The sequence below is a fragment of the Bison bison genome, unplaced genomic scaffold (assembly GCF_000754665.1).
Source record: "Bison bison bison isolate TAMUID 2011002044 unplaced genomic scaffold, Bison_UMD1.0 scf7180017864375, whole genome shotgun sequence".
Classification (NCBI taxonomy): domain Eukaryota; kingdom Metazoa; phylum Chordata; class Mammalia; order Artiodactyla; family Bovidae; genus Bison; species Bison bison.
This window is the reverse complement of record NW_011494947.1, coordinates 4,336,350-4,353,605: the sequence shown is the minus strand read 5'-3', so window position 1 is coordinate 4,353,605 and position 17,256 is coordinate 4,336,350. Positions and strand designations below refer to the sequence as shown.

Below are 17,256 nucleotides of genomic sequence, written 5' to 3'. Positions count from 1 at the left end.
CGGTCTTCTGTCTGACGCGCCGGTCACCTGCGCGTCCTCAAACGACGCACTAGGTAGAGGGAGGTGCGGTGGGGCGGAGCGGGGGCGGGGCCCCCTTCCCGGCGTCCTCTCGCGCCGCCCACCCCGCCGGGCCGTCTGCTGGTGGCAGGGAGCAGGAGTGGCACGTGAACGGGCGGGGCGGGACAGTGCGGAACGCGCGCGCCTGCGGCTGAGTTTCCGGTCGGAGGCCTTTGCCCAGAGCCCCGCGTCCCTGAGGGGCGGTGGCGGCTGCGGAGGAGGAGGAGGGGGCGGCAGCGGGGGGAGATCCGGAAGTCAACACCATGTCGAGTCTGCACAAGAGCCGGTGAGGAGCCACCAGGGCCGACCAGCCAGGCCACTGCTGGCCATGCTGTCCCTTTTGACCTGCAGGGGTGGAGGTGGGGCGAGCGAATGTGGCTAGGAATCGGGACCTCCCCCCTCGCCGCCCCCCCGCCCCTCCGCGGGCTGAAGGTTTTGGGCGCCCACTTTCCAGCCTCTTTGCTGTGGGCCTGAGCGGGGGCACGGAACGGGGACATCTCTCCTGCCCCTCGGTGCTGCCGCTTCTCTCTCTGTCTCCCCCGCACCCTGGATCCTTTCCCCTGGTGTCTTCCTCTTCTAGGGCCTTGATGCCCGATCCCAATGCACCCCCCACCCTTTTTCTCTACCTTGTTAATCCTTTGCCCCAGTAACCTCCTCTATCCAAATGCTTCCCCTTCCACGTACCCTTTTCTTACTAGAAATGCTAGAAAACCTAGATTCTCCAGTCTCTTCCCCCCACCCCCATCCCCGGGGCCAAATCCTGCAGCTTTGGCTAATTTTGCTCATTCTTCAGTTTTCCTCCAGTTTTTAAACCTTTTGTCCTTGCCTGCCCCGCAGGCTCAGAGGTCTTCTAATGGTTTTATTTTTGAGCTTGGGATGCTGGGTGCAGAGTGCACATGTCCTTGTCCACAGATCGGATTACTCCTGATTCTAAGGGTTTTTGGAGTTCAGATAGAGACAGTGTGGTTTGGACCTGGCCAGCAGGAAGTGGCCAGTAAATGCAGGCTCAGTAAATGTTAGAATGTGTCTGATTTCATGGTGCTCATTTGAGAATCTTCAGACAGGAGTATCCTATAGATTTCTGGACTTAAGAGGAAAAAGTGATCTGTAGTTCTTCAAAGCTGCCCTTTAGCCAGGGTTTTGCCTGTGTTTGGCATCTTTGTGTCCTGAGGGGTAGGGAGGAACAGGTTGGAGACTGGGGGTGTAAGGGAGCTGTGGGCTTTAGGAGGGGTCGCTAAGCCTGTCATCTTGGGGTTTGTGGGTCATTTCCCTCTGTCTCCCTCCTTCTAGGATTGCAGATTTCCAGGATGTCCTGAAGGAGCCCACAATTGCCTTGGAAAAGCTTCGGGAACTCAGTTTTAGTGGTAAGAGGCAACTCTCCATTTTCAGGGTTTTCTTGGAGCAGCCTTGTGACAAAGATGGAGGGGCAGCTAGCCAAGGCCACACCTGGCCAGTTCTGGGGACCGGGCTTCCTTTTGGGAACTTCTCCAGATTCTGTGGAGCTGAACAACCAGGTATGCCCCAGGCTTGGTTCTCAGAGCAACGGGGCCCTCAGTTAGCATGCCTGTAGGCCTTAGACTGGGCTTCCCTAGTGGCTCAGTGGTAAAGAATTCGCCTGCAGTGCAGGAGACACGAGTTTGATCCCTGGGTTGTAAAGATACCCTGGAGGAGGAAATGGCAACCCAGTATTCATGCCTGGAGAATCACATGGATAGAAGAGCCTGGTGGGCTGCAGTCTATTGAGTTGCAAAGAGTTGGACAGGACTTTAGTGACTAAGTGCGCACTGACCGCGCACACAGACCTTAGACCAGGTGCTCATTGGCCTGTAAGTGATGCTGATTGCTTCCTGGGAGTAACTGGAGGGCAGGGGAGACTTCTTGAACAGAGGAAAGGTCTTTTCTCATTCCTCGGCAGGCTTCCTGTGTTGTAGAATTTGGTTAGCTACAGAGCGGTTCCTGGTTCTCTCCATGGCTTAGAATCAAAGCCAACTCAGGCAACAGTGAACTTTGGTTCCTGGTAAAATTCCAGCCTTGAGTCACTCACTTTAAGGAGCTGAACCCCAGCAGTTTTTGACTTTCCCCTCCCCAGACTGGCTAACTTCAGCACAGAGACTCTGGCACGTCTTTAAAAATACCCCAGGGTGTTCTGGTAGCTTCTTGTGACTGCTCTGCCTTTGTAACTTTGTCAGCAAGGATGCTTGAGTTGCCCTCTGCATCCCCATGCAGATTCTGAGGTGAGGACACTAGCTGCTGTTCACAGTACTAGGGAGACTGTAGCAACAGCTGCTTTAGCGAGCGTCCTGACAGTATTTCAGAAGTTCGTCTTTCCATTCAGGAGTGATATTTAGGCCCTGAAGATCTTGAGGGGGTTCTGGGATCTGTGCTGAGCTAAAGAATCTGCCAGGCCCCAGGGGAGGCAGTCTGCGGCAGTGGTTACAAGCTGGGTTCTAGAGTCAGACCTGTGTTGGAGTCCTTGATTTCTCTGTCTTTATAGATGAATTTCTTAATGTGTAAGATGGGGACAATGATGCTGATCTTCGTTACTTACTAGGGATTAAGTGAAGTTTTAAGTCTGTAAAACACAAAACACTGAGCATTCAGAGCTTAGTTTATATTCCACAGATACTTACAGAATACCTGCCCTGGGCTAGGTACTGGAACAGTAAGATTTGGTCTTCATCTTTCTAGGGCTTTCCCCAGTATTAGGAGTTACAGATGTTAAATAAATATATAAATTATATCATACATTCCCATTTACGAGGGATGCCATGAAGGAGATGTGGATTGTTTATGTCAAGGGCTGTGACTTTATTTGAGGAGAAGTGGTGTGGTTGGTCAAGGCTGCTCTGAGGAAGAAATATCAAAGATCAGAAGCTGTCATCCTCAAAAGAATATTCCGGACGGGAGTCACAGAGAGAGAGGACATAGGATTAGCGTCGTCTAGCAGTCTTTCTGGCAGCAAACAATTCTTGAAGAAGCACTTCTTGCCCATTCCACTCCCTGCCGACTAGCTCCAAGGTGGAGGGCTGGGGGGTTCTGGGACTCTGCGGGGGCATGACCTTTGCCTGCTGTGTCCACAGGCATCCCCTGTGAGGGCGGACTTCGATGCCTCTGCTGGAAGGTGGGTGTGCCTGGGGTGGGGCTTCTGCTCTGCTGAGAGTCCCTGGGTTCCTGCATGGGCTGTCCCCACCCCTGGCTCCTTCTTCCTATTTTCTGCCTTTCCTTGCTCGTCCCAAGAAGCTTTTCTGGGGAGTTCTAGAATTTCTGTTTCTCTTGGCATCCCCTCCGGGATCCCCCTGGGGATGGAATGCTTTGTAATGCCCGCAAAGCCCTCTGCTTCCTGGTCCAGACAGCTCAGTGGAAGCGATGCTGATTGGGACAGTAAAAGGCTATGCTTTGCCTAAAGCTTTTCACTGAGGTGGGAGCAGAAGCCCAGTGTCCTGCTTTCCAACCCCTTTGAGCACAAGGTTTTATCATCGTTTGGGAGAGTCTGTGGGAGGGAATGCAGTAGAAAGGGCTGCTTCAGGATACAGGATGAGGAAGCCAGTGGGGAGAAGAGGGGAGGCTACCCCCAGCCCATGCCTGCGTTCCTGGGTTTTACCCAGCCCATCCTGCCTTCTCGGGGCTTTATCAGACATTTTCCTTGAGGCCTATCAGCCTCCGTCTCCTTCCGGGGTTGGGCTGGGGGAGTTGCCAGAGCTTTGCTTTTCTCTCGCTGTGTGCAGATTCTCTTGAACTACCTCCCCTTGGAGAGAGCCTCATGGACCTCCATCCTGGCCAAGCAGAGGTGAGACCCTGACACAGGGAGATGGCAGGAGGGCCTTTGTATTGGGCAGAGCAGGTGGTGTGAGTCCAACCCACTTCCTGTTGCTGCACTGCTCTGGGCTCATCCCTCTCTCCCCTCCTCTCCTCCAGGGAGCTGTATTCTCAGTTCCTGAGGGAAATGATCATCCAGCCTGGCATCGCCAAGGCCAACATGGGTGTGTCCAGGGAGGATGTGACCTTTGAGGACCATGTGAGTAGGGGGCTGCAGTGAGGACCAAGGCTACAGAGTGGGCCGGGGAGAGGTGTGGGCTTTGGGGTGGGCGAGGTCCCTCAGCCCAGAGGCCAGGTGCTGCTGATCCTACTCCCGTTTACCGCCCCCCGCCCCCCGCCCTCAGCACCTCGTTTCTGCATTTGGCATCTCAGCTGCCAAAGGCTGTTGAGTCTCCGTGCTCTCCCCAGGCTCCAGGCCCAGTCAGGACCACAATCGATAACTGGGATCCAGGAGTGCTGTGTGTGCAGCACTGAGCCTCGTCCTCCGCGCGTTGGCCCCTCAGCCCCCTTCCTCCAGGAAGCTTCTGTGATACTGTAGTTGAAGGGAGTCAGAGCAGGGCCGGGCTGAGGGTAAACTGCGTTTCTACAGCCCAGAGGAAGCCTTGTTCTGTCTGCAAATACCCAACTCCTCCCTGGTGCTTCACAGTAGGGAAGTGGAGATGGATTGGACCCAGCCTGATCGTCCAAGGTCTGGAATTGGCAACTCAGAGTACTGATGAATTAGATTCAGAGAGACCTAACGATGCAATATTCATTTATTCAGCAAGCGTTTAGTGAGCACCTGTTATATGCAGCATTCTGGAGCCATGGACAGGGAAGGGCAGAGTCCCTGCCCAGCAGGGAAGTGCTCAGAGCTGACCTCGGGGCTTGGCTGCGGGATGTGGATGAGGGTGGAGGTTTGGGAGGCCGCGGAAGGGCCTATGCTGCCGCTCAACTATCTCGCAGGCCGTCTCAGCCGTAGCTGCGTCTCTGCTGGGAATGCTGGTTCGGGGCTACTGCTCAGGCCCCCAAGACTGGGGTCTGCCCCTGGGGTCCTAGCTGGCCGAGGATAGCGCGGCTCATTTCCCCCACAGCCTCTGAACCCCAACCCTGACAGCCGGTGGAACACGTACTTCAGGGACAACGAGGTGCTGCTGCAGATCGACAAAGATGTCCGGTGAGCAGGGCGCTGGGGCGGGGAGCCAGCCCTGTGGCTTCTGGGGGTTTTCCGCCGCTTCTGCCCTTTCCCAGCCTAGTCCAGCCCAGCCCCACAGGGAGGTGTCTGAGAAACTGCTGGGGAGTTGTCCCTGTAGCTGAGTCCAGGCCATAGGCACAGCAAGCCTGGCGAGGTGCAGCGGTGTGGGGCGCTGGTGGTGGCCTGAGTGCCCAGCTCTCCTCGCCCTGCCTTAGTGTCACTTGTAGCCCAGGCACCTGTGGATTCATCTGCTCCTTCCTTCACCAACTTCTGAGGCCCTCCTATGTGACAGGCTCAGTGCCAGGCTGGGGCGTTGAGCATGGAATAGACAGACAGGGTCTCTCTCCTTAAGGAGCTTAGAAGCTGAGGGGGAAGATGTGAAGACAAGACGTTCAACAAAATGGATCTTCCGTGTCACTAACACTTGTGGTGACTGCTCTGAAGGCAGAGTTCAGGGTGCTTCAGGGCAGTTGGGACGTCTCGCCTGAGGAAGCAGCTGAGATTCTGAGGAGCCTGGGGGGGTGGGGGAAGGGAGGGCTGTGGTACCTCCCAGGGGAGGCCCTGAGAGCCTTCAGAGCTGGGCCGTCCAAGGAGCGGTGCGAAGGCCAGTGTGCCTGAGGCCCAACCGGAGGCAGGCGGGGGTCAGACCTTGGACTTAATCCCAGGGACACGGGGCGGTCTCCCAAAGGCTTTAAGCAGAGGAGTGACAGGGTCAGAAAGTGATTGCGAGCTATACCGTGCGCGCGCTGTTCCTCTTGGTAGGGACGTGTGGCCACCGGGGTGGGCATGGCAGCAGGTGACTCCCACGTGGCTGGGTGAGGAACCGGGGGCCTGTCTGCAGTGGCCCAGTGGTCAGAACTTGGGTTCTAGAGTCTGTCCGTCCTCCTCCCTTTCTGCCCCCGCTGCTTGTCAGCGGTGTTACCAGCCCTTCGCTACCTGGGGCTGCTCCTCCCCTGTGCTCACTGTGCCCAGGCCTGCCTCCCTGCCCCCGCCAGACAGTCCCCATGGGACCCCACCCCCGGGTGCTCAGCCAGGGGGGACAGTGGGTCTCTTGCCTCCTTCCTTCTCAGGCTGGCGTCGGGGAGCCTCTACCCACGAGGTGTTTCATCGCCCCGTTTTAAGAAGGAACCGCATCTTGAACCCAGATCTGGGCAGACAGGTTCTTAGCCTGGCAGTGACTGTAGTGCGTTGTTCAGTGTTCCTGGAGGGCAGGTTTGCAGAGAGCTTCAGCTGAGAAGTCTGTGTGTGCGCCGCCATACATACACTTTAAAAACTTTCACATTCTAGAGACCGTCTCCCCATGTGATTGTTTCTCTGTCTCCCCAGCTGTGTGGTATTCCATTGTACAATTTATAACTTAATGAAACCTCTATTACCATTTTTAGCCACAATACAAACAGTTCATACTCTTGTACATATTATCTTTTCAACATGGAAAGTTGTTCGTGGTTTAAGAGAAGAGTTAGACTGTAAGTTTCTAAGGACACTTAAAAATATATGTGTGTGTGTCTATTTGTAAGCATCCATACGATGTATGGGTGTGTACACATATACGATGACTGCATTGCTTTTGAAATACAATGCTACTAACTTACACACACACGAAAGGCTTTGGGGAGGCTGGGACACCTGGCAGCAGAGGGCCGAGGAGACACCTCAAACCCTCTAGCTGAGGAACGGTCCTCTCCTGTTTCCCCTTGCAGGAGGTTGTGTCCAGACATATCCTTCTTCCAGAGGGCCACCGAGTACCCCTGCCTCCTCATCCTGGATCCTCAGAATGAATTCGAGACCCTTCGTAAGCGGGTGGAGCAGACGACCCTGAAATCCCAGACGGTGGCTCGGAACCGGAGCGGCGTCACAAATGTGAGAGGCAACCTGAGGGCCTCGGGGGCTCCCCGTGACAGCCTTTTCCTTCCTGCTTCCTCGGGACTAGTGGCCACGGGCCGTTGGGCCCCGACCATCCGCCCTGGCTGTTAGCCAGAGCAGCTTTGGTCCTGCCCCATCCCTTTCCAGGCTCTTGCTGAAAATCAGATTCGAAGGCTGGTGTCACGGTGCCCGGGGGTGGGGGGTGCCCTGCTGTGCAGTGCTGGTCTGTGGTGGAGGCGGCGCTTGGAAAAGGAACTTCAAGTGTGGTGAAGTGCAGTGGGAACAGTGATGGGCAGGGACCTGACCTGGTCTGGGCATCAGGGTGGACTTTGCTGATGAAGTGACATTTAAGCTGAGGCTCAAAGGATGAAAAGGAAAGGGCCTTCCAGGGGGAGAGGAGGGCATGTGTGGAGAGAGCAGGGTGTGTTCAAGGGAAAGAGGAGTCCAGCCTGAGCTGGGTAGGGAAGAGGGCGAGGGAAGGGTGGCCAGAGTATGCTGGAGAAGTGAGTGATGGTGAGGCCACACGGGCCTTTGTCCCGAGGGCTGGGGACCCCTGCAGCATTCCTGGAGCAGGGATATAAGACTGCCTTTGTCGAAGATTGCCGTGGACACTGTGAGGATGTTGATGGGAGAGGTGGGAATGGAGGTGGAGAGGCCTCCTGGTGCTGTGGTTGGTAGGGCGGGGCCTGGGGTAGAGAGGGAGCGATGTGAGACGTCAGAGAAAGGAAGGGTGGGTCTTGTGCTGGCTAAGTTATGCTGCGTGTTGGAACCTCAGGCTTCGAGCAGACTTAGGTAATTCTGAGAAGCTGCTTATTGCTAAAAGGTATATTGTCTTATTCCTTAACGCCTACTGCTTTTCGTGCCTGGAGCTTTGACTTATTCCTCAAAATTTTTCACTGTCCTCCAGCAATGGAAAAATCTGTAACTCCTAGCAAGCTAGAGACAGGTACTGTAGCAGCTCCACTTGCCCGCCCCCCACCACCACCCGGGTGGAATGACCAATCAGGGCTTTGTTTCCTGGAGACCAGCCGTCTTTCCTCCCAGGAGTGACTGGGAAGTTCTGGTTGATCCACTGGTTCCACCTGCCCACAACAGAGCTGGGTGCGTCAGGAGGTGCCAAGCGCTTGGCTTAATGACCGCGTAGCTGCCTGAGTTGGTGGTCGTCCTGCTTGGCTACTGATGTTCTGTCTGCCTGGAAAGATAAGGACCTGGCTTCTGTCATTGCTTTCAGTACAATAATTGATGGCTGAGAACTGAGGACTAGGTTTAGACCTAGTCCTGGTGGGAGAACCAGACCACATGCTCCATCCCTAGGCCTCTGGGTCCAGGGGCTGGGCGGTTTGAGTTAAAGCTGGCTGGCTGTCTGACGCTGCGCAAGTAACACCAGACTTGCCTTCCTGGGCCTTTGTTTCTTCTTCTGTTTACTGGGCGTAATCATTTCCACCCTGTCTGGCTTTTAAATTGCCAGGAGGGTGAACTGAGGTCATGGCTGTGCAGATTGTGGGAAAGCAGTGGGCACTCTCTGAGGCCTGGGCCTCGGGTTCTAGAGCCAGCCTGGGTCCAAGTCCAGTGGCACCACTCAATGCGAGACGTCTGATGAGTGGCCCAGCGTCTCTGAACCTGTGTCCTCATCTGGAAACTAATGTGGAAAGAATCTTCTAGGCTGTTTTGGGCATTAAACAGGAAGGCTTGTAGGGCTTTGTCTTGCCCATAAAACCCTCTTGGTAAATGTTAGTGATATATGCGTCTTAGTGTGTGCACATGTGCACACATGTGTACGTGTATAGATGTGTATATATACTGGAAAAGGACGCTTAATGTTCTCAAAACCCTAGGCTTCCACGACAGCATTATACTCTGTCCCTGTGGGGATGTGCCTGTGACTTCATACAGGTAACCCCAGGCACTTGAACTTTTACAAAACTCCCAAGGGATCCTGACATTGGGGTCCTCTGCTCTATTGTGTGAGTTTTTACCGAGATCATCTCTTCATTCATCTCCCAACTTTTTCTTAGGAAGATTTCGAAATACTCAGAAAAGTTGAAAGAAGAGTACAGCACGCACCCTTACACTGTCCACCTAAATGCACCAGGTGTTAAGCTTTTGCCGTGTTTGTGTGTGTGTTACATAGAGAGGAAACTTGCAGATGTCCTGACCCCTTACCCCTCAGTCGTTCAGCAGGCATCCCCTGAGAATCAGGACATCCTCCTCCTCACCACTGTCACATCTGCCAGTGTTACCCATAATCCTTAATAACAGCTCACATCCAATCTTGGTTCGGGTGTCCTCTAGTTGTATCAAGATTTTTTTTTTTTGGCCACCCTGTATGGTCTGTGGGATCTTAGTTCCTTGACCAGGAATTGAACCTGAGCCCACACAGTGAAAGTAAGGAGTCTTGTCCAGTGGCCCGCCGGGGAACTCCCTGTACCAAGACCGTTTTTGTCATTTTGAATCCTAACCAGCACCAAGTTAGGGTTTATGCGTTGCACTGGTATGTTGAGTTTCTTTAGTCACTGCAGCTGGAGCAGGCCTCCACTCCCCCCACCCCCCACAGCATTTGACTTCAAGAATCTTTACCTGTTGTCTATTTTTGACATTTTGAATTTTTTTTTGAATTGAACTATAACTTACATACAAGAAAAGCACAAACCTTAGGTATACAACTAGATGAACATTTTCTCATGTATAAACCTACATTAACTGTCAGCCAGATCAGGACATGGAACACTTCCATCATCCAGAAAGTTCTTCCATGCCCCTCTCCAGTCGGTACCCCTTCTCTCAGAGGTAAGCACTGTTCTGACTTTTATCACTAAATTATTAGATTTCAGTCCCTCTGGCTTGTGGAATGTTGCCCATTGTGGATTTATCTGCTCGTTCCCGGTGGCGCTGGACACATCCCTCTCCACCCTGGGTTGCCCATGAGATGGAGGTTAAGTTTCAGCTCGCTGTCCGTCATGCCTCCAACCTTCTTACCGAGCCCCTGCCCTTGTCCCCTAGATGAGCTCCCCACAAAAGAACTCGGCACCCTCCATGAACGAGTACGTGGTGCTGCCCAACGGCTGTGAAGCCCACTGGGAGGTGGTGGAGCGGATCCTGTTCATCTACGCCAAGCTCAACCCCGGCATCGCTTACGTGCAGGGCATGAACGAGATCGTGGGGCCCCTCTACTACACCTTTGCCACCGACCCCAACAGCGAGTGGAGAGGTAAACAGGTGGGCTCCTGGCCGCTCACACTCGTTGTTGCTGCCTCCTGGAGAAACGGACCAAGGAAAGCTGGACTGATGGGCTTTATCAAGCTCTTGTGCCACTCACTTCCCTGTTTTGGGGTCTCCATTCTCTCTGTCAGATAAGGGGGTTGGCCTAAATCATGTCTGAGATCTTTTCTGGCTTGAACTTTCTAGAATGTTAGATGTTTACTGATCTCTTTAAAATATATATTTATATATATATATATATATATTTATCTGGCTGTACCAGGTCTTAGTTGCAGCACGTGGATCTCTTAGTTGTGGCACGTGGGATCTAGTTCCCTGAACAGGAATCGAACCTGGGCCTGCTGCACTGGGAGCCTGGAGTCTTAGCCACCGGACCACCAGGGAAGCTGCCCCCCATCGGGTTACTGATCTATTCATATTTGTAACTGAATTTCTGTTAGAGGAGATGACTAGAGATTTCTGTCTCCTGTATAGACAGGAAGCTGAAAGGAAGGATTTAAATAATGATTTTTAAAATGTCAGCAGAACATGGAATCAACTACACAGTCAGTGTGCAGTGCCGTCAGAGTTGTGAGAAGAAAGAGGCGGGATTCCCTGTTGGCCCAATGGCTAGGGCGCCTTGCTTTCACTGCGGAGGGCGCTGGCTAAGATTCCGCAAGCTGTTTGGCATGGCCAAAATAAAAATTATGTCTGGTCTGGGGCTGGAGAGTGGGGTGTGGAGAGTGGTCACAAACAGAGGAGGTACAGAGGGACGCAGCCTGACCAGGGCGGGCTGACTTGGTGGAGGCTCAGAGCTGAGGGTGAGCTCTCACATAATTGAGAGGTGGGGTGTGTTGCGAGCCAGCTGGTCCTCTCACAGCTGCCCTGACCCTGCCTGTCTCTCCCAGAGCATGCTGAGGCAGATACCTTTTTCTGCTTCACCAACCTCATGGCTGAGATCCGGGACAACTTCATCAAGAGCCTTGATGACTCCCAGTGTGGCATCACGTACAAGATGGAAAAGGTGTACTCCACCCTGAAGGATAAGGACATGGAACTCTACCTGAAACTGGTGAGAACCCCCAGGGCCACACAGGTTAGGGCAGACAGGAAGCGGGAGAGGACAGCAGGCCCCTGAGCGCCCCAGCCAGCCCCAGGGTGGGGACTGGCCTGAGTCTGAGGATTAGAAGTGACTGCTGTTGCCAGGGGGTCATGACGCAGGTGCTGAGGGGCGGCGGGGAGGTGGGGAAGCTGGTGGGTGGAGCCTGGCAGGCTGAGGATGAGGGAGGTGGGTATGGTGCCCTGTGTGCCAGGCATGATGCAAGGCATTTACCGTATGCTTTGAGTTCAGCCTGTTAAGAGTCCTCCCAGAAGGGAAGCGTGAACTTCATTTTTAAAAATTATTGGAGCGACTTCCCTGGTAGTCCAGTGGCTAAGACTGTGCTCCCAGTGCAGGGGACACAGGTTCAATCCCTGGTCAAGGAACTAGATCTCATATACTGCACCTAAGACCCAGGTGGCCTCCCCAAAAAAATACTATTGGGAGTGGCATTTCATGTTTATTTCAGGGAATTCTTCAGTAAAAAGAATATTTATTTATAAACAGGAACAGTTTTGTGAACAAGAAAATATACATAACCATATCTTTTTAACCAAGTGTGGAATTACAGCTTGTTGTTTTATAACAGGCTTTTCAGTCAGTAGTATCCACTGTGGCCGACCAGAGGGCTTGTCCCCATTGGGAATAATTGCCTTGTGCAGTTGTTGTATGGAGTAAATAACTGAGATATTTAACGTATTAAGCACAAGGCCTGGCTTGTAGTAAGTGCCCAATAATGGTTTCTCTGTCCATAAATCCACAGTGACAGTCTGTGTAGTGTATTAAAAGAATTTGAGCCATCATTTATAAATCTAAAGTGCTTATATATAAAAGTCTGGGTTTTTGGCTTCCCTCAAAAAAAATCAGATGATCTGACAGCGTTGGCTGGCAGCAAGCAGCAGTCGCCCGTTTCACGGAGCGAGGCTCTCTGGTGCCATCCCCGCCTCGGTGTGCCTGGAGCTCATACCGAGCCTGCTGCTTAATCTGAATTCACGCCTCCTGAGCTGCATGGTGGTCCGTGGCCACTAGCCAACACACGTTCTCGCACCTACCGCACCCCTTTGTCTCCCCAGCAAGAGCAGAACATCAAGCCCCAGTTCTTTGCCTTCCGCTGGCTGACCCTGCTGCTGTCCCAGGAGTTCGTGCTGCCTGACGTCATCCGGATCTGGGACTCCCTCTTCGCCGACAGCAACCGCTTTGACTTCCTCCTCCTGGTCTGCTGCGCCATGCTCATGTGAGTGTGGCCGTAGGAGGGGTTGGGGGCGGGGGGCTGCTGTCAAGAGCTAGACTGAGCCTCTGGGATTCTCAGGGGAGCATCAGTCCAAACTCGCTGCAGGTGGTGCGGCAGGAGCAGGATGAGGCCCAGTGGGCCTGCTCTCAGAGTAGTTGAGGGGCCCAGCGCTTTTTGTTGCTTGTTTTTCCTAGACTGATTCGGGAGCAGTTGCTGGAAGGGGACTTTACCGTAAACATGAGGCTCCTGCAGGTAATGGAGTTTGAGGGGACGTGCCCAGTCTTCAGCCACGAGGCAGACACTTGGCGGCCACCCATGCTAGCCGCTGTGACAGGCCGCCTTGGGACCAGGAAACGGTGGCAGGGCTTGAGGGTCCAGACCCCCGAGGAGCAGATCTAGGTTTGGATCTGGGTTGAATCCGGCTTTGCCACTGACCTTGAGTGTGGCCTTGTGGTGTGGCCAGTGACTTGGCTTCTCTGAACCACGCACTATGCATAAGTAAGTCATAGCTGAGACACAGCCTTATTACCCAGTATGTGGTAGTAATGCCGATTGGTAATGCCTCTCGGCCTGGGGAAGAAACATGGGGGCCTTAGTGGTTAAGAACATGGGCTCAGGAGTCCGTTTTGGCCTCACATCTTTATTCTCCTGCGCTAGTCATGTCACCTAAGCCCAGTGGCAGCCTCTCTGAGCCTTAACTGCTTTGCCAACGCCTGGCCTGGGGTTGGTATTCAATAACTTCACTGACTCGATCTGTAAAACAGGCAAATTCACATAACCCCTCATGGGGCTGTTGAGGTGACCCAGTGAGCTAATGCATGGACAGTGTCCGGCCCTGGTCCAGGCTCATGCATGGAGCTCAGGGCTCGATGGCAGGAGATGGCGGGAGGTGAGGCAGGTAGTCCTGGTCCTAGGGAAGGGGCTGAGACCTTTTGGGGTGACTGGTTGGGTTGGTTAAGTCAATGCTGCAGTGCGTGTAGCAATAGCTCCCTGCAGGGACTGGACAGACGGGGGGTGTCTGGTATCCTGTGGTCCCCAGCCTTTAGCCCAGGGTCCAGCAGGGTGCCAGGTCCACTGCGGTGGTGCAGGACAGGCTGACTTCAGAGGCATATTACTGTTGGCCTTTCCCCCACACAGGATTACCCTATCACAGACGTCTGCCAGGTCCTTCAGAAAGCCAAGGAACTCCAAGACTCACAGTAGCCTGGCGGCAAAAGACCCACGTTTGGAAGAGAAACCCCTGCTGACCCCGGTGCCCTGGCTTCTGGAACATGCAGAAGCCTGTGGGGTCCCATCCAGAGGGGCCGATGCCAGACTGGCGTGCTTCAGGCCTCGCCCTGGCCTCCCGTCAGGGGCCTGCTGTGCCCTGCTTTTTCCTGACCACTGAGCCCGGGCTCCTCCCCACCCTTCAGCCCTGGACCTTCTGCCCAGGCCACGAGCAAGGCAGGGGCTCTTGAGGTGGTTTCCCAGGGCTGGGGCAGACTGGGGGCCCCTCCCTGCCTCTGCTCTGCCCCTCCCTTCCTGCCCTCCTGCTCCGTCTTCTGAGCTCTGGTCAGGGAGGTGCTCGGCAAATGGGCCAGAAACCGCTTCTTCTGGAGGTTGGTGCTTCCTGGGCTTCTCCATGGGGAAGGTGACACTGTGAAGGAGCTAAGAGGCTGCCAGGCCCAGGTCACACCTTCTGTCCCTTTCCCACTGAGTGTGTGCGCGCACGTGTGTATGTGTGTACTTGTGGGTTGCTGTGTGTGTCTTATTCCCCCTGGCGTGAGCTGCTCCTCCAGTCTGTGTGTGTGTGTGTGTGTCCGTGTGTATCCGTGTGTACGGAGGAAGGTGATCTCCCTCTAGTCTCTGTTTCTTTGTCTTGTCACCTCTCTGCCTCCGTCTCCCTTTCTCTCCCTCAGGCTCTTTCACGGAGGGTGTGTGGCTCTCATCTTTCTGCCGCTATCTCCATTGCTGTCCGTTTGCCCTTTTCTCTTAGGTTGCCTTATCCCCAGCCCCTCGCCTCCCCTCTCCTCAACGTTGGCTCGGAACCCTGGAGACAGAATGAAGAGTTTGGCTCAGCAGAGCTCTCTCAGCCTTGGCCTTTGCAGCCTGTTCCCATCCCCCAGCACTGGGCACCCAGGGCCCCCAGCCCACAGTGCCTCACTCGAGGGACCTGAACCTGTGCCCCACCATGGAATTCTTGGAAACCCCAAGCTGCTGAGAGCAGTTGGCCCGTGAAGAGCCAGCTCCCTCCTGCCCAGGGAGGGAGGAGAGGGAGAGCTGAGTCTTCCAGAGGTTTCCTCAAAGGTCCTCTCCCAAAGGAAAAAAAGCATTAAGGTTGGGATCCAGGTGCTCCGGAGGTGTAGTCATTCCCCTGGCTTCCAGGTGCCGGCCCAGGACAGGCGGGTCTCTGTAAAGGCAAGTGGGGCCAAAGGGAGCCTCTCGGGGGCGGGCGGGGCTGAGCTCAAAGGCTTGGGTCCTGTCCAGGCCTGGAGTGCCGCGTCTCCCCACTCTCAGGAGAGCTGAAGGCCGTGCTGGCCCTTCTCTGGTCTTGTGCTCTGACGGATCTGAGGCAGGTGCATCTGGAGTAGAACAGCTGGCTCCTCCCACCCTGGGCCTGTTCTGACCAGGACCCTCCCTCCTTCTGCGAGGAGGCAGGGGGTTTACATCTGGAAGTCTGGATGATTAGCTCCTCTTCATCTCCCCAGACCGGCCAGCAGGAACCCCCAAAGCCTCCCTGAGTCTGACAGCCAGGACGTGGGGCTGAGGGCCGGGAACAGCTTCCCCCAGGCAGCTCCTGCCAGGCTGTCCCGTGGATGCTTCACTTGCCTTTTTCCTCCTCTCCCAGAACAGTATTTGGGAGATTTTACTACTTATTCAGACTCCTGGTTATTTATTGCAGATTGGCAAGTGCTTGTTTGGGGGATGAAGGGTAGGGCTCAGAAAGTGGAAATATGGTCTTCCTGACCTTTCAGGTCCTTCAGCATCCTCTTCTCCCTGCCTCTGGGACCTTCCTGGTTTTCCAGGAGATCCTGGCTGGAAGGGCTCTGAGCTCTGTAATAGAGCTGGGTCTAAGGGGAACTGGTGTGTAAAGACCCTGGCATGGGGCAGAAACACACTGCTTGCCAGCAGCCTGGTCATCCTCTTCCCAGAACTTGTTGGCTGGTAGTTCACTCCCAGCTGGATCCCTTCAGAGCCTGAGTCTTGGGCCACAGTCTGGGACCCAGCAGACACTGCCCAGGACCCTGATGCATTCTCTCTCGCCTGTCCCTCTGCCCTCCCTCCTGGACCATACTACTTGAATCACTGCATCTGATTCGCCTCATTGGCAGGCCTGGGTCCAGTGCCCTCTCCTTGGCCTTGTAAGAAAGGTCAAAAGAGCACAGGGACCATACCCAGGTTAGACTGAGCTCCCCCAGTGGGAGGACCTGCCCTTGGCAATTCCCCCCTGCCCCACCCCAGACTCTCAAGGGAGGCCCCAAGAGCCAGAGACTCCCAGGCTTCCTACTTGGAAGCTCCCCCAGGACTTTGGACATGTACAGAATGAGCTGAATGAATTCAGGTCTCACTTCGAGGGTCAGAATGTTAGTCCGCTTTTGTTTTTTCATGTTTTGTTCTTTGAATCAATGCTGTTGATGACAAGTTGTCTTTAATAAATTGTGTTCTTTGCAGTAGGCCTTGTATCTGTGATGGGCTGAAACCTTTGAGACCTCAGAGCAGGAAAAAAAAACGAGCAGAAAGTCAGGAGGTTCTTAGAGTGGTTAAAGGAAAAGGCTAGGAATTTGTCCAAAGTGCCTGTTCAACTCTTCTTAAGCAATTGCAGTTTGCAGCTGATGGGAGGAGAGTATGCAATGAGGCAGAGGTATTACATTGTGATTTCATAGTAAGTTCTTTGAAAAAAAGTTGAACTTCACCAAGTCATTTACAGTCCACCATCTGCAGAAAATGACTTGTAACGTGTTTGTCTTTTCTTTGCAGATGTAATTTTAATTAGATAATTGATACATTGATAATTTTATTGATGCAGAGTTTTGTGTATTGTCTCTACCCCCCCACCCCCCCGCCCCATTACCTTAGGTGGTGAGCAAGCTGCTGTATGATTTAAAAATATTTTTATGACCTATATTCTATCTGATGTGCTAAAAATGTCCAAAACCAGTCCCTGTTTCTGAGTATCTTACTTATTCCCCGGCCTCTATCATAAGGAATACGGTAGGGAATCCTTGGATTCCTGATTTGTTTTCCCAGTTCATTCGTGTAAATTAGGAGGTAAGAACTTTTTTTTTTTTAGGGATCTTCATTGCGGAGTGGGAGGGAACCTCCGTGGAGACCGAGGGGGCCGGAACGGGGCGGAGCCGGTTCCGAGACGGCCAATCATGAGCCGTGGTGGTGATGCCACGCCCCCTCCCCTCTGCTCCGCGTCCTAAAGGGGCAAAGAAAGGGCGTCCGGTCGTCCAGTTAGGTGGGCACAGACCCCCAACTGTTGGACTATACAGTACCTCGGAGCGTTCGTGAGTGGAAGGGACCCACGTTCCGCCGCCTCACGCCTCCGCTCCGCTCCATCCCCGTGGTGGGCCCCCGCAGGCCTGTGCGGCTCCTTTAAGAGCCTCCGGGTCGGACGCCCGAGGTCGCGGCGTCCCTTCAGCGCCGCGGGCCGGCCCTCCTTCCGCGCTCGGCCACCATCCGCGGCCATGCAGTTGCTTCGGGCCGGCTTGACTCTGGCCCTGGGCGCAGGGCTGGGTGCAGCTGCCGAGAGCTGGTGGCGACAGCGGGCGGACGCGCGGGCGACGCCGGGGCTGCTGAGCCGGCTGCCGGTGCTGCCAGTGGCGGCGGCGG

At 54.3% G+C, this 17,256-nt stretch overlaps 2 protein-coding genes across 3 annotated transcripts in view; both read left to right on the top strand.

The window, feature by feature from the left end:
* The first annotated feature begins 218 nt into the window (after positions 1-218).
* On the top strand, positions 219-16,091 carry TBC1D13 (TBC1 domain family, member 13). Of its 2 annotated transcripts, none has more exons than XM_010856823.1 (12): positions 219-343; positions 1,447-1,571; positions 3,138-3,178; positions 3,783-3,844; positions 3,973-4,072; positions 4,947-5,029; positions 6,751-6,910; positions 9,914-10,121; positions 11,020-11,183; positions 12,284-12,444; positions 12,636-12,693; positions 13,579-16,091. In XM_010856823.1, exons 1-12 carry the CDS (start codon positions 321-323, stop codon positions 13,642-13,644), a joined length of 1,251 nt encoding a protein of 416 aa, XP_010855125.1. In that variant the 5' UTR covers positions 219-320; the 3' UTR covers positions 13,645-16,091. The 2 variants fall into 2 exon arrangements, with proteins under 2 accessions (XP_010855125.1, XP_010855126.1); XM_010856824.1 differs by lacking the exon at positions 1,447-1,571 and adding an exon at positions 1,348-1,421 and having other exon boundaries at positions 223-343.
* Positions 16,092-16,541: 450 nt separating this feature from the next.
* The window catches only part of ENDOG (endonuclease G), a 4,107-nt gene continuing 3,392 nt past the window's right edge, over positions 16,542-17,256 (top strand). Inside the window, exon 1 of the mRNA XM_010856964.1 lies at positions 16,542-17,252. Coding sequence (XP_010855266.1) covers positions 17,112-17,252 — 141 coding nt within the window. The 5' untranslated portion in view covers positions 16,542-17,111. The remainder of the gene's footprint in view (positions 17,253-17,256) is intronic.

Bases quoted from the DNA above. Each gene is read 5' to 3' on its own strand.
- TBC1D13 (XM_010856823.1), top strand. From the start codon at position 321: ATGTCGAGTCTGCACAAGAGCCG. The intron at 5,030-6,750 runs GTGAGCAGGGCG...TTCCCCTTGCAG, and splicing joins CAGATCGACAAAGATGTCCG to GAGGTTGTGTCCAGACATAT. The intron at 6,911-9,913 runs GTGAGAGGCAAC...CTTGTCCCCTAG, and splicing joins ACCGGAGCGGCGTCACAAAT to ATGAGCTCCCCACAAAAGAA.